The 15457-nt window shown below is 27.8% G+C and overlaps 2 protein-coding genes across 2 annotated transcripts; one reads left to right on the plus strand and one right to left on the minus strand.

Moving 5' to 3' along the window:
- Window positions 1-1625: 1625 nt before the first annotated feature.
- On the minus strand, window positions 1626-2100 carry LOC113847781 (monothiol glutaredoxin-S10-like). Its single transcript, XM_027477053.1, has one exon. The coding sequence runs from the start codon at window positions 2045-2047 to the stop codon at window positions 1739-1741; it is 309 nt and encodes a 102-aa protein (XP_027332854.1). The 5' UTR covers window positions 2048-2100; the 3' UTR covers window positions 1626-1738.
- Window positions 2101-11424: 9324 nt separating this feature from the next.
- Window positions 11425-11991, plus strand: LOC113845848 (monothiol glutaredoxin-S2). The gene has a single exon (XM_027473494.1). The coding sequence runs from the start codon at window positions 11620-11622 to the stop codon at window positions 11926-11928; it is 309 nt and encodes a 102-aa protein (XP_027329295.1). The 5' UTR covers window positions 11425-11619; the 3' UTR covers window positions 11929-11991.
- Window positions 11992-15457: the final 3466 nt, after the last annotated feature.

Below are 15457 nucleotides of genomic sequence, written 5' to 3' on the forward strand. Positions count from 1 at the left end.
ACATATTTTTTAATGTATTGAGTATTAATTTGAAATTATTTTAATTTTAATTTATAATTTTAATTTGAGTCATAAATAATTATGTTAATATTTAAAAATAAATATCTGTAATAATTTTATCTGTTTTAAGTATGATTATTTTCTAAAAATATTTATACTCTAAAAAAATTTAAAAAAATAGCATTGATATAGAATCATAATAACTATATTAATAATTAATTTTTTTATTGATGCAAATAACTAAATAAACATGTATATGGTATTTCTATTTAATACACCACAGTATAATTGATGGAATATAATTATCCTTTGACATGATATATATCTCTATAATCGTGAAATATGAACATGGTATATCTATTTAATACACCACTTTATAATTGATGGAATATAATTATCCTTTGACATGACAAAGTCCGCACAGTATTTATTACATGCCATTTTTGTGTCATGTTATATATACCCACTAAAACTTGTTAACATTTATTTAAATATTAGGGAGCAATCCTTTGTATTGTACAGTTTGTGCACCCAATTATAATGTATAAATTGATACAGAATAAAGTTGAAATAAAAGCCACATGATGGGAAAACTTTAAAACGAAGTTGACATTTGTCTCACTTTAATTTGGATATATTTAAATATTTAAAAATTGATATTATATAAATAATTTTTTTATCATTTTTGTATATATTTATTTCAAAAATATATTTTAAAATTAATAAAGTAAAAATAATTTTAAAAATATACACAAAATATTTTTTTAAAAAATATATAAATTAACAGTTAAAGGAATATGTATAATGCATGAGATGCACACCTATATAATCGAGAATCTTAAGCTTTCATAATTTAGTTGACATGGGAGACTGTTATTTGCATGCTAAGGTCTTCACATTATATTAATAATAATTAATGACAATTTTATTAGTAGTTAACAATGCATATACATAACTTTAAAGTATTAGTACTTTTTATCATCAATAAAATATTATTTGTTTATTAACTAATCGATACATTTTGTTATAGAAAGAATAGGCATAAAAACAATGTAAATTAATATATACAAATTTATTCCTTTAAATTAAATTCTACTTTATTTTTATTTCTTAATTGTTTTCTGCGGCATCATCAATTTATTTTTCCATCAAATAATACAGTTAAATACAATGCACTACTAATTTAGATTTACCATAATTTTCTTCACAATCGGGATGTCACTCCAAAAATTAAGATTCAGTCCTCTGAAAAAGTCGTGTAACTCGCAACTGTGGAAGAACACAAACTTCCAAGAGATTGTCCAAAAATTATCATAAATCATTTCAAAAACTTAAGCAAAGTTTGTATCTGCAAAGTATTTTAATTCATTTAAAAAAAATGATATTACTAAACACAAGCTTCTAAAAAAATTAATTTATCACAAGTCCAAAATTTATGACGGTAAAGTATATATTAATCTAAAAGCAATATATAAGAAAAAAGAGAATGACATTATTACATTATTTTAAAATCATTTTTAATTCACTAACACTTTTTTCTTTTTCTCAAACAAGGTTGTCCAAAGAAAAAATTATAAAGGAAGGGCATGCAAATATCTTTTGCCTGCCCCAAAAAAGTGCCAGGATATGATATTATAATACAACTAAATGAGGTTCTGATAATGCTTCGTTTGGCTGTTGCTGTTTGCATTGCTCGTGGCAGAATGAGGTGTACACATGACATGACTTAACTTTTGATCTAAAGCCAGAGTGCTCCAGCATCTCTCAGCATTTTCTTGAGTGAGCCATTGAGATGAAGGGTCATCACTGTGTTAGCTGAACCCACAAACTTGCCACCAATAAACACTGCGGGCACAGAAGGGTTGCAACCAAGTCTCATGAGACACCATTCTATTTCCTTTCCTCTGGAGTCCTCATCAACTTCATATATTGCAGGCCCTACCCCAAGCTCATAGAAAAGTCGCTTAACTGCATGACATATCCCGCATGAACTCTTGCTGAAGATCACCACTGCTTTTTGTGAAGCCAATTTCGCTACACGATCCATCTATCTATGTATATATATTGTTTATGTTTTTGTGTGGCACTAAGCTAGTAACTAGTAAGTGTATATATATGATTATGTATGTGTATGGTTAATTATAGGAAGTGAAGTTTGTAGTGCAAGAAGAGATGTGAGAGAAAAATAATAGAAAATGAATAGCTACATATATAGATGTAGTGGGTTGGTGTAGTTTGTGATGTTATTGAGGGTTGAAGGGGTAGAATATTTATATATGAGGGAATGAGGAGATGAAAAGGGTTGTGCATTGTTTGGTATCGGAATTAAAGAAGGAGAGGGGATGAAAAGGTAAAGGTTCTTAAAGAGTTGATGCCCGAAAATACCATTGATTTGATGGGGACTTTTGTGGCGTGTTAGTTGCTAACTCGCATATGTAGCTAGCTAGTTGTGTGATAGAGAACCTCTTAGGCTAGGAAGATAAGCTAAACACGGCCGAAAGATGAGAAATAGAGGGGATTCTCATGGACGAAAATGCCCTTTGAGGTTGCATAAAGGAATGTCAACTATGAATGGGGAATACAGAACGTGGGAAGAGCATGGAGATAGAGGTGACTGATGGCGTATACGATTAGTTGCATCCCATCCTGTGAGGATGATCATTATTACGAGTCCAATGAATTGCATGCAAATAAATTAAAGTTCCAAACATGAGATCCTTCTTTATTTCCACATTCACATTGATACAGCTTTGCATACTTAATTAATGAAGTTTAATTTCAGCTCCTAATAGTTTAGGGTTACTTTTATTTGTTTATTGTGAATATTTTAATTTATATAGTCTAGACCTGCAATAATTTAGGATTTTCTTTTATCAATTGATTGTGAAGAATTTTAGACTAAGTAATGTTTACATCAGGATTAAATTTAATATTTTGTTATAGAAAAATAAACATATTGTTTTGAACTAATTACCCGCAAGTATTTTCTCTATAATCTTATGACTAAGTTCAGTCTGTTTATGTTTTTTCAAATTTTTTTTAATGAAAATCATATATAAAAAGCTATAATAATTTTAAAATTTTTTATGAAAAGAGCTAGCAAGTTTTTCAATATTTTACTTATTCTTAAGTTTAAAAAAAATAATCTTTTGTTTAAAAAGACTATAAAAGGGGATGAATCCATTTTTTTTTAAAGTTTAAGGGAAAATATATCTTAGTTTGTAAAAAAGTGTATCTATTTAATATATTACTAACTAGAAAAGGAGCTTATATATAATACTAATTTAGTTTTGGATGAGTTTCACCGTGGCTGTTTTGACTTATTCATTTTGGTTGATGGCATCAAATATAATGTATGCCGTTTTTGGGATTGTCCATAACATAACATAACATGCCAATCTTCAAAAACAAATACGCATATGGTTATGTACTCTTATTAATTATGATATGATTATCTTGAAGAAACATAATATATTTTTTTACTTTTACATAAAAATTAAAATAATATTAAATTGTTTTTTATAATATTTTTCTCATATATGTAATTATTATATGAATTTAATGTAAATATATTTTTATTCAATCATAAATTATTATATTAATAAGAATTATTTATTAAGATTGATTAATATATAATTTTTTTTATATTGATTGTACACAAAAATTAAATTCTATTAAAAAAACATTGTTTAAGTAATTTAAGAATAAAAAAAAGTTTAATTTTGATACATTGTTAATAAAAATATTTTAAATGAACTAATATAGAGTTGTTCTAATTAACGTGTGTTTTTTAATTTAAATATCAATTAATATAATTATATTAAATGCTTGAGGAGAGATTTGTCGTTTATAATAATTCTATTTGATTAAAATAAAATTATCTTTAATAAAAATGTTTATGCTATATAAAAAATCATTGATAAAATTTATATAAATTATTAAAAAATTAACAAGTTTTACTTATGTGATAATTTATAATTATTATCAAGTATGCAAATTAATTAGAAAAATTGTTGTTACTTAATTTGTGATTTTGAGATCATATTTTATTTAATATAATTGTATTAAATATTTAAAAAAAAACTTATTACGTATGCTTATGTTAACAACTTCCAATAATATATTTTCTTCTTTTTAGTAAATAAATAGTAACAAAAATAATATATTTTTAATCAGTATAAAAGTAAATTAAGTTTACCCCACATGGATTCAAATCATTGGGATTCAATACAGTTAGGCAAGATGAAGATTTTTATGTGAATTTATTTATATTACTTATCATATTTATCTGATTTATTCTCGTGTTTCTAATAAAAATATATTAAAAACTATTTTTTATTAAGGGTATTTTATATTATTGATTAAAGACTAATCCCTTTCCTCTTAAAGCAATAACATCTTTCTCTTAATTATCAACGTTTTAAATAACATTAATTTTAATAAATGAATAAAAAGTAAGCTATTTGATCCAATTTATTTCCATTTTTTAAAAGAAATGTTAAGCCAAACATAATTCTACAAAATTTCTACAAAATACAAGCAAATTTTTTAAATAAAAAATAAAAAAGCTTTAAGCATTATAATTTTAAGGGTTTTTCCTTTTTTATATTTCAAAATCTCACTTTCTAAGAACATACTATTTAATTATTTGAACTTAATTAATTTTTAAACTAAAAATATTATAAAATAATGGGTGTATAAATTTATGAAAAATGTATAAAAATAACTTAGAAATCTTATAATTTTTTTATCTTATGTTAATAAAATTTTTAGTATAACTTATCAAAATGATTTTCAATGTACTTTAATAAATTTTTTAATTAAACACAAAAATAAATTTAATTAACTTTAAATTCTTTAAATTAATTCTTAAGATTAAAGATGTCAAAACAAGTGCTACCAAATAGAAGAAACAAATGAATTGACTCTCAGTTGTCTTCGATTAATTTGCCGTTTGCCGCCCAAGCACAAACTGCTGCAAAGTTTAGTCTTTCGTTCTACATTTCTAATTGATCATGGAATGTTTGTTCTTAGTGGTATGTTTTAGAATAATCTGATAATTATCTGATTTACATAACTACTGATTTTAGCGTTATTTGAAAATAATAAGTAAATCACGTAACAAAGAACAAGTTCTCACTAGTTAGTGACTGTCAATTGCGTATGCATAAATGAATGCACGTTTCTATTAAGAAAAACATGGAATAAGACATTGCACCCAAAAAAAAAAAGAATAAGACGAATGTACGCTGCTACCATGCATCAAATACTATCATATCACATCCCATTTTAAAGATTACGAGCCATATTATATAACCATTTCAACTGGTCAGAGGTTTGCAATCAAATCCCATCTTATCAGCAAATCTACACTCAGAAAATCAGAATATGGTAACCATTGCTTGGGTCATTCCGTCATTCTCTACTGCATAATCTTGTGTGGAATTCGCGTTAAAAACAATTGAAGCGTCAGCGTGACCAACTTAATTTTGTCATTAATTAATTATAGAATAACTAAAGTGCTATCTATCCCTAACTGCAATCTTCCCAAGTGTGTAATCAAATCAATTTTAGGATGCACTCATGCATATATTGAGAACTTATTTATCTGAAAGTCAACTCTCCACACGACAACTTGCTAGTTTTTATTGGAATATATATATATCAACAAGTTTTAACAACATTGAATTTGTAAGATTTATCCCTAAATAATTTGTTATTCTATTGATAAATATACCATCCTTCATCCTTTAGTTATTATTTTTCAGTTTACTTCATATAAAGTTAATTAATGTTTATATATAGCGCTCGTTTAGTTTATACTTTGATAGAACTAATTTTAAATTGTTAAATGTAATTAAACTGTATTTATAAATTAATATGAACTACATTTATATTAAAAAAAATATTTTTGTTAGATATAAAAGTATTATTTTTTTTAACTTTAAAAGAAAATAGTTTGTAATAAGACAGCCAATTAATATAATTAGACCATTTTTTGTACAGTGATAGACCAGGTTTTCTGCAGAGATTGCTGTCAAGTACAATTAGTAATTTATCATGCGTTAATCCTCATCCCGTGCCGTGTTTTATCTTCACTTTTACGGGGGTACGGTGTTGAAAAAACAGATTCTTTGTGGCATGAATCAATAAAATAGGACTTAAAATGTCTAGCCAGTTGAATTTTTAAGATATTGAATCCAAACTGTGTGCAGCCAAATTTACATAAGGTTTTACGCCATTAGATAATGTAATAGAGAGATAATTGCTCTGCACCAGAAGATTTATTAGCTATACTATATTTCACATTAGACCAAACAAAAAAAACTATATTTTTCTCTCCCTCACACACACACACACACACACAATCTGCCAAATAGTAACTAGAACTATAAAGCAGCGTTTGATATATTTTTAATTCATTTTTTAGAGATTTTATGAAAGACATAAGTGTTTTTTTTTTCAGTTATTTATAATTAAAACTATTTTTCTTTTAAAGGTACGTAATTATAATTACTTTTTTTAGAAGTTACTCAAATATCTCAGATATTTGATTTTTCTTGTTTTGATTTTAGTTTTTTTTATAAAATCTTAAATAAACACATTAAATGTTCAAATATGTCTTGATAGATGACTTCTTATAAAAGATATACATGTGAAAAATATACATAATTCTCGTAAAAATAAAAGTGAGAGTGATGATATGAAATAATCCGCAGATGATATTTCAACAACCTATGTGAATGTGTTAAAACCATGCTTGTGGATTAAGGTCGGCATTCGGCATCAGTTACCAGTTCTTTCAACTGAAGATATATGCCCTGCCGCAATCAAAGACAAATCATGATGCTCGTGGGAATCATAGGCAGGCAATCTTAATAAAATCTCGGAATATTTTTTTTTGTTATAATTAGGGAATAAATCAATATTATAAATGGAAAAAAGTAAATTATTAAACAGAGGTGTGTGTATATATGTTCATCGATATATTTTATTCCCCACGCAAAAAATAAAACAAAATGAGAGAATTTTCCCTTTCGATTGTGCTTTTTGGAGGGTTTTGGATACTTCGCGAGAGGCTAAGCTATTCAATTCTCTTTGTCTCGTATCTTAAAAAGCAATAGGCAATAGCAAAGGCAAAAGGGCATATATTATATAACTTAATTGGTTCTTTTAGATTTTTTTTTTATAAGATGGTTCCTCGATTTGGTCCTTTTCTTTTCCTCTGTCGAGAAGAAGATCGAATATATATCACATACAGTTATATCATCCTTAATAAAATAGCAATTTGTACAGTTTGTACTTCAACTCTGAAATTAAAATTCTATTTTCGAGACCCGTCATTGCATTTTTTTTCTTAAAATCTTTTTTCATCTTATAAAGTCAACATTACTCGTCCTCCATCTTTCTTCTCTTTTCTCACATATACATGCGAGTATCCCTTTCTCTTCTCTATCTATGATGTATGTATGCTAGCTCTATACATGATGATATAGTCATACATTACATTTACCATATATACCATAATCACCAAACTGTACAAAAACAACTGCTGATACATATCAAGATGTGCTATCGTGATGGTTGTTATCGACAGGCTAGCTGCAGCAGTCTCCATTTTCTCTATTTTATCTAATTTACAATGTTTAGTTAATTTGTGCATGGATGTATGAAGCTGGCATGATTACATAACCTCAAGGAGCTTTTTTTATTATGATAATTGAGAAGTCGTAATAATAATGATAATAATGACTTAAGCCATCTAATTTAAGTATCCAGGTGAAATTTGCATGGATATAACACATGCCTATGAGCTTTGTTCTGCAAATGCTCCCAGGCATGCATGAAAATATTGTTGTATATGCTCTATAAGTACGTGATGAGCATGCACGTTACGTAGGATCACATGAACCAAAATTGATAAGAAGAAGTGGCCCTTGGCTTCTACGTAGAGCCGGTTTATGGGTTTTGAGACAAATTCAAGTACCCTTAAATCTGTGGGGGAGGAACCCTCTACATAGATATGCTGTGCGCATTTGCAATCTTTTTTTGGGTGTGGATCAAGTTGCTATCGCAACAAAACGTGGCGCCATGTGAGACTAGACAAACGCATGAGGGTATATGTAAAAGCGAAACACTCGTAGTTTAGACGTGAACATCACTTGCACCACTAAGATTCCTTTAGTGACAACCAAGCATGCTGCATGCATGCATTATCTAGAAATTTCCCAGAACATTTTTCGTCCTCATACGACGTACAAGTTCAAAAAAGTTCTATTGTTGTTGCAATAAAATTTATTGGATAATTCATTTAGCAGTAATTCCCTTCCGGTTGTAAATCTGCGTCAGTGGCCCCAACGTTGAAATATAAAAAAAAAATGTATTTGCATAACTAGTTTACAATTTTTTGTACAGCAAAAAAAATGCAGAATAAGGTGATTGACATGATAGAAAAGAATTGAAAAAAATTATCATATGAATAATATAACTCATTGGAATCTACAACCATGTCAGATTGGAATTGTGATGCACAGTGACTATTCTTTGCAATTTTTCTAAGAAATAATCATGCAACTGCAAATTAAAACCGCTATTGATGAATTTGAATTTGTTGTGATATAATAATGTGGAAGATTTTTGCTACAGATAAATTGTATACTGCAAATTGAATGATATATCTCCTGTAGACATCCAAATTGATTGTTAAAATAATATTATTTAAAAATTAAACACTGTACAAAAATATTAATAATGCTTAATTGGTCCACATAAGGATGCGAACACATTTCCTTAATTACGGGGTATGTGACAAAAAATAATAGAGTATTAAGAATTAGATCAATCAATATTAACTAGTAGTAGCTAGTGTGATTCTGATGAACTAAAAAAAAAACTAGTAGAATGGAAATAAATTAATATTTCATAGTTTAATAGTGATTAAGTTGTGTAGCTCTCATAGACATAAATGACATATTTTAGCTACTTTTAAGTGGGTTGAAATATCAATTTTTTATATTGATACAAATCTTAATAACAATATTATGAAAAATTTTCAAATTAACGATTTAAAATATAAAATTCTTAATTGTATTATTTTATTCATAGTAACTTATATTTTTATGTATATGTATTACTGTTATTAATCTGTTTAAATTGTATACAGAGTAACACGTATATGAACAAAATATGGAACTTGCAAATTAAATCAATGCGAAGATTTGTGTCTTACAGTTGCAATGTATTAAAAATAAATTGACAACAATTTTAAAAAACCTCTGTAAAATACTAATATTTTTTTTTTTATATTTCGTCACATGTATATTTTTAAATTAAAACTTATAAGTAAGAATAACTTATACTCACATCTTTGCTATACTATTTTAAATTTTAGAGATTAAAATTGTCCCTCAATTTTTTCGTATTATTTTACATGATTTTTTTATATTTTTCATAAATAAGTATTTTTATATTTATAAAAATTATCTTAATTTTTTATTTTTTTAAATTTAGACTTTACTTTTAAAAGTCTTATATCTTAAATTTATTATTATTAATATATATTAATTATTGATATTTAATTAATTTTTAACACTATATAATAAAAATAATATTTTAAAATAGTTTATATTTTAAAATCAATTAATTGTATTAAATATTTATTATTTTTATGTAACTCTTTATAATTATAGAATTAAATTAAAATATTTTTTAAATTAATTTTATTATATAAACATAGTTATTTATAAAATATAAAATTTTATTCTTTAATTATTAAATTATATGTATATTTATTTTAAAATAAAATATCAGTGTATTGTATATCAACTACTAAACTAGTTATTAGCAAGAATGGCACATTAAATTGATAACTTAATACAAGTTTTTAAGACCGTTTTAAATAATATTTAAAAAAATATTTTTCTGTGTTTTTTCCTTAAAAAAATTTAATCGTCTCCTTTTTTTAATGTACTTATTTAATTGAGAATAATTTAAAAAACAAGAAATAACGTTATTTTCAAAGACTGTACACATCAAAATTAAACCCTCATATTTTAGCTTTCATGACATGGAACGGAAGGTGCTAGAAAGACGAAGAAAGGACTTGTATCTTTCACGTAAAAAAGACAGAAACTTTGATGTAAAAATACAAACGATTAAAGAATTGTATTTTATAAGTGAGTTTAGAGAACTAATTTTAAATTGTAGATCTTACACTTAAAATTAATTAATTCTATTCAATTAAGAATCAATTTTAACTCGTCCTCATTTTAAAGCAAATTTGAAGCTAAGATAAACAACCTATTAATTATTATGATCCAGACGCTCAATCCTTGAATTGTCAAAGCCTGACCCTATAGTCTAGCTTTAAAAATATTCAATTCGATAAAAATAATTAACATTATTTTGCTCTATTTACTTCTCAAAGATTACAGTCGTTGACAATAACTGTATAAACATTTTTTTTCAGCAAAACAATGTAGATATATTTAGTTAGTTAATAACATTGTTAAATAAATGAATATCGTAAAAAAAAAAAGTGTTATCACTAAAAGAAAATTATATATAACATCAGCGTAAGATGTCACATTATTATTATTATTATACCTGTCTAGCTGCCACAAATATTTAATTTTCACTAATTTCAACTCTTGATGTACAGCTTCAATCATATTTCCCTTTCTAGAATTGGATGCGAATCTTAATAGCAAAAAAGAGGTCCCAATTGGATAAATTCAACTTTTTTTTCCAACGCAGCAGATGCCTCAAGGATAGATAAGGCAGAAACTCACAAATAATAATTAAAAAAAGTTATAATTATATTTATATGTCATTGGTCACGGAAAATGCAAGATCTACTATATGTAGACCCTTGATTACTGTTATTATTATTAGCATGATTGGGAAATTAATTAATTAAATAAAACAACTTAATTAATTTATCTAATGGCTCCAAGGCTTTCCTTCCTATTCCACAATAGCAGTAGTTTTCGATTCTCCCAAACTGGGAGTCGTATATATGCAATATTAATCGTGCACAAACAAAACACGAAAACTGTTGATTTCGTCCCCAGAATCAAATCACAGTGCATGAAACAAAAGTAACTATTATGAAGGGATATATGCATAAAAAGTTATTTTGAAGCCGTACCAAGGACTCGTCTAATTGTTTTCCGTATGCATGCATGGATAGAGAGATTCGTTTGTAGTAAAAGGAAGGTTTGGATCAATCACTTTCAACAAATGATCAAATAAAATTTCGAAACCGACCCAAATATCTCATCGATGATTCTCCACTTTTCTCCTTAGCCACCCTATCTTTTTCTTTGCTTAGCGATGCCAATCCACCACAGCAAACCGTACCTCCCTCAAACCCCTATATAAGCATGCCATATTTACCCCAACCTCAAGCACACCTCACACCAAAATCTCAATACAACATTAATTCCTCACTTTCCTACATTTCCTTACTCTCATTTGCAAACTAGCTTTTCCATTTTCAGCTTCCAAATCTGCATTCAACCCGTTTGGCATTGTTGCATCCTTTAACTAAAGGTATTTGCTGACCAAAAGAAAAACAATAAAAGTATTTGTGGGGTTGGCTTTTTTGACAACAGCACAATGGATAGGGTGACAAAGATGGTATCAGAGAGGCCAGTGGTGATTTTCAGCAAGAGCTCATGCTGCATGAGTCACACCATCAAGACCCTCTTCTGTGACTTTGGGGTGAATCCAGCTGTTCATGAACTTGATGAGATACCAAGAGGCAGAGACATTGAGCAAGCTCTTTCAAGGCTTGGTTGTAGTCCTTCTGTGCCTGCAGTGTTCATTGGTGGTGAGCTTGTGGGTGGAGCCAATGAAGTGATGAGTCTTCACCTTAATCGCTCCTTGATTCCAATGCTTAAGAAAGCAGGAGCTCTTTGGGTTTGATTAATCAAGAATATATAATTCTTGACCCTTCTCAGTCTCTAATAAACATGTTTTGGTTATATATATATATATATACATATAGGGGCAGGATATATATAATCAGGAAAATATATATCCATGTTATTAGTATATATAGAGAGTTATGGCACTAGCTATGTAATAATAAGGCTAACTTAACTGATCGAGGTGTAGTATTAGCCTTGTTTTGGGGGGTTAAATGTAATGTTATATACCTTTTTGTTAATTATAATAATTAGATGCAGTTGCAGACTACATAAAGTTTTACAGATTTGATAAGCATCGGGTTAATAGTAATGATTTGTCAGCATATTCATAATACTAATTTCAATTGAAAGTAGACTCTAACCCGCAGCCTTAAGAGCAAAAGGAAAAAGAAAGAAAGGAACTGAAAACAACAGAAGAGCATTCTGAAAACTATCACAGGTTACCTAGCCATCAATTCTGGGTACGCATTCGTGAAATGATACTTTCGAGAATTTCATTCTCATAATGTATTTGTACATGTATTCTATCCAAAATTAATTATACAATAAAAAGAGAAGAAAAAATATGAGATAAGATGGTTGATATAAAGAAAGAAATAAAGAGCAAATATGATGTTATAAAAAGTGTATATATAAATAATATTATAACTCAAATACATAGGATAATATGTTAATGGTGTTGCTACTTTTTGTAAGATATGCTATGCAACGATCGTACTAGTTAAAAATTGGATTCTAGTCCTTCCTTCAACCCCATTTTTTCCTTTTCAGGTTAAAGAAAGAAATCAAATAAATATAAGCCGGAGTCACGTCTCTGAATCAGGGTGCTTGCAAAATTGTTAATTAAAGAATAATACTATACTGGAATTACAATTAATTGCTTTAAGATATAATTAAAAAACAACACAGAACAAAATCCTAGTTGCTAAAAGTGGAATATTTATAAGACAAAAATATTAGCGCATGGGATTCGGCTACAAGCGGTGTCTTGTTCTAGCACTTAGTAGATAGGGGACAAATGCACAATGCTACAAGTGAATTCGACATATGAGTAATGTGATTCCCTTTGATCACATCATAAAATATTTAGATCCATAACTTAAAGACAAAAGGGGGAAAGAAAACAAGTGGAGCATATCATGGAGTTTAAATAGACTAATAGGAGAAAGCTGGCCTCGTAGATAAAAAATGTAGTTTGAGAATGAACATGATGGAGACTGTTGGAGCACCTCCAACACTGTTTGTTTCCCCGAATTATGTTAGAAAACAATCAATATGAAAAAATTGTTATCTAGTGAATATATATTATTTCTATGGAAAAGATAATAATGAAATTGGGTTGATCAAGTTATAAACCTTATTTTGTTCATGCCTTTTCACCTAGTCATCCCAATTGGCTTTTTTCCAAATAATGAACTGTGTTTGTATTGAAATTAATATTTTATAAAATTTTGTGTTCTGTAACCAAAAAAAAAAAACACATTATTAAAACAGGCATGAAATTTCAATTTTAGAGTTTCCCTCTCCCCTGCAGTTAAAAGTGCTTGTTTTCTGCTACTTGATTATCAGCAGTAAGTTATATACCCTTAAAGGATAAGCAAATATAATTCTCATGACCATTGTTTTTGAACTTAAAAAATGTGTGCTTTATATGTCCCTTAACCTCCAAGACCTTTTAGTTCAAGACATACAAATATAATCCACACTCGATAAATAATACATCATATTCATGATAATGCCTACTGCATGCATTTTAAGAAGTCCAAACACTTCTAAATAAAATATTATTTAAATAATGGTGTCAGTAATATATCTATCTATATAAAATATTATTTAAATACTTCAAATACTTTTTTGTGTTTTATATGTTTTTTTAAATTTGTATACTGATACTAATTGAAATTTGTAGGGACATGTGCAGAGCATATGTTATTACGTAGACAACCAGTTTCAAATTAATTAAAGTGAGAAGTTTTCGCCTCATCTCCTTTCTTATCTCCTTATTATTCTGTATAAAATACAGTTGCCAAAACATCTGGTCTCACAGCACTAAATCCATATGCGTGATAGTGATACATTTATGACATCTACATACTTATTAGTCAAATAATAATAATAATAATAATAATATACTTACGTGCAACTGGTTAAAAAGAAACTTAATAAATTATGACCTATCAATATTATTACCTAAAACTTTGCTTGATTGAATTTTGCTATTGCCAAACCCTTTTTGTGTTAGCTTCAACCTTACTGGTGACGACACGTCATGGCATGGATCTTACAAAATCACTAAATTTACCAGCCTCGTTCAAACACACACTAAATGCATCTTTATTTTTCTGGAACAACTTTAAACGCACATTTTTCCAGAAGCAAGGGACATGCTTTTCTCTTTGCACGTATCAACATGCATATAAACGGAGAAGCAAACACATTATGTATTTAGATGAGTATTTCTAAACGTAAGTTTGAATAAAATTTATTTGATTTAAAAGTAAGTTTAAAGTGATATAGTTTATATCCATGAAGAGTATTATTCCAAGGATCAGCAATATTTGAGGCCATTCACCACAAACTTCCAAACAGCAATAACCTCTCCTTGTTATGCGGGGCCAAACAATGACCTCACACTGTGCTTACCGCTAACGTGCGCATCCTCTCTCTGTCTCTTCTCTTTATATTATGTCTCTATCTCTCTGTTTCACTGCACCTCATCCAGCTCATACCAATTAACTACGTCTATGTTGTAATCAGTTACTTTCTTCGTCTAAATAGAAGGTCAATTTTAATCTATTGATTTATAGTGTAACTGATTGTTGGAAACCTTGACAATTTGTTGTTCATGTAGTTATGATAAATTTTAGGCGAAGGACTTAAAATATAGGCTTAAACGAAAAGTGTTTTACATGAGCTTAATTAATTATTGAGCGAATAATGCTATCAACATAATCTTGCATGCACTTTTAACAGAAAAAGATTGTCATAGGACGGCCCAAAAATAAAAGAAGTTTGTCATATGCAAGTTTATCCGGCAAGAGAGTTGAAAGTAAAAAATTTAATTGAAATTATTACAGCTAACAATTCAAATAATATTCTTAATATCACAAAACCAAATTTACATGTGTCATAATTTTTTCAATTTTATTAATGTTAACCTTTAAAACTGATTTTAAATATCTAAAAATGATATTATATATTATTATTAATTTTACTTAAAAATTAAAAGGCACATACAAGTCTATATCTAATTTAAAGATTGAAGTCTAATGGCTATTAGGAAACTCTAATTATATTTATAATATATAATTTTTGAAGTGTGTCTTAAGTTGCCATTTCAACACACAAGTGAACATTATCTTCACCGTGACTATTTTTGCTTATCTATGGCTCCTTTACCTCCTCCCTTCTATCATATCATGTATTCTTCATCTCTTATTAAGTAATCATTATTGTAGTTATTCAATATTTTATTACTCTAAAACCTTTATCTTCTTTTCTTGTAAATTTGACACATTTTTCCT

The sequence above is a fragment of the Abrus precatorius genome, unplaced genomic scaffold, assembly GCF_003935025.1.
Source record: "Abrus precatorius isolate BTA unplaced genomic scaffold, Abrus_2018 Scaffold8, whole genome shotgun sequence".
NCBI lineage: Eukaryota > Viridiplantae > Streptophyta > Magnoliopsida > Fabales > Fabaceae > Abrus > Abrus precatorius.

What these genes read in the sequence shown, in the direction of transcription:
- LOC113847781 (XM_027477053.1), bottom strand. Translation starts at nt 2,047, where the DNA reads ATGGATCGTGTAGCGAAATTGGCTTCACAAAAAGCAGTGGTGATCTTC.
- LOC113845848 (XM_027473494.1), top strand. Translation starts at nt 11,620, where the DNA reads ATGGATAGGGTGACAAAGATGGTATCAGAGAGGCCAGTGGTGATTTTC.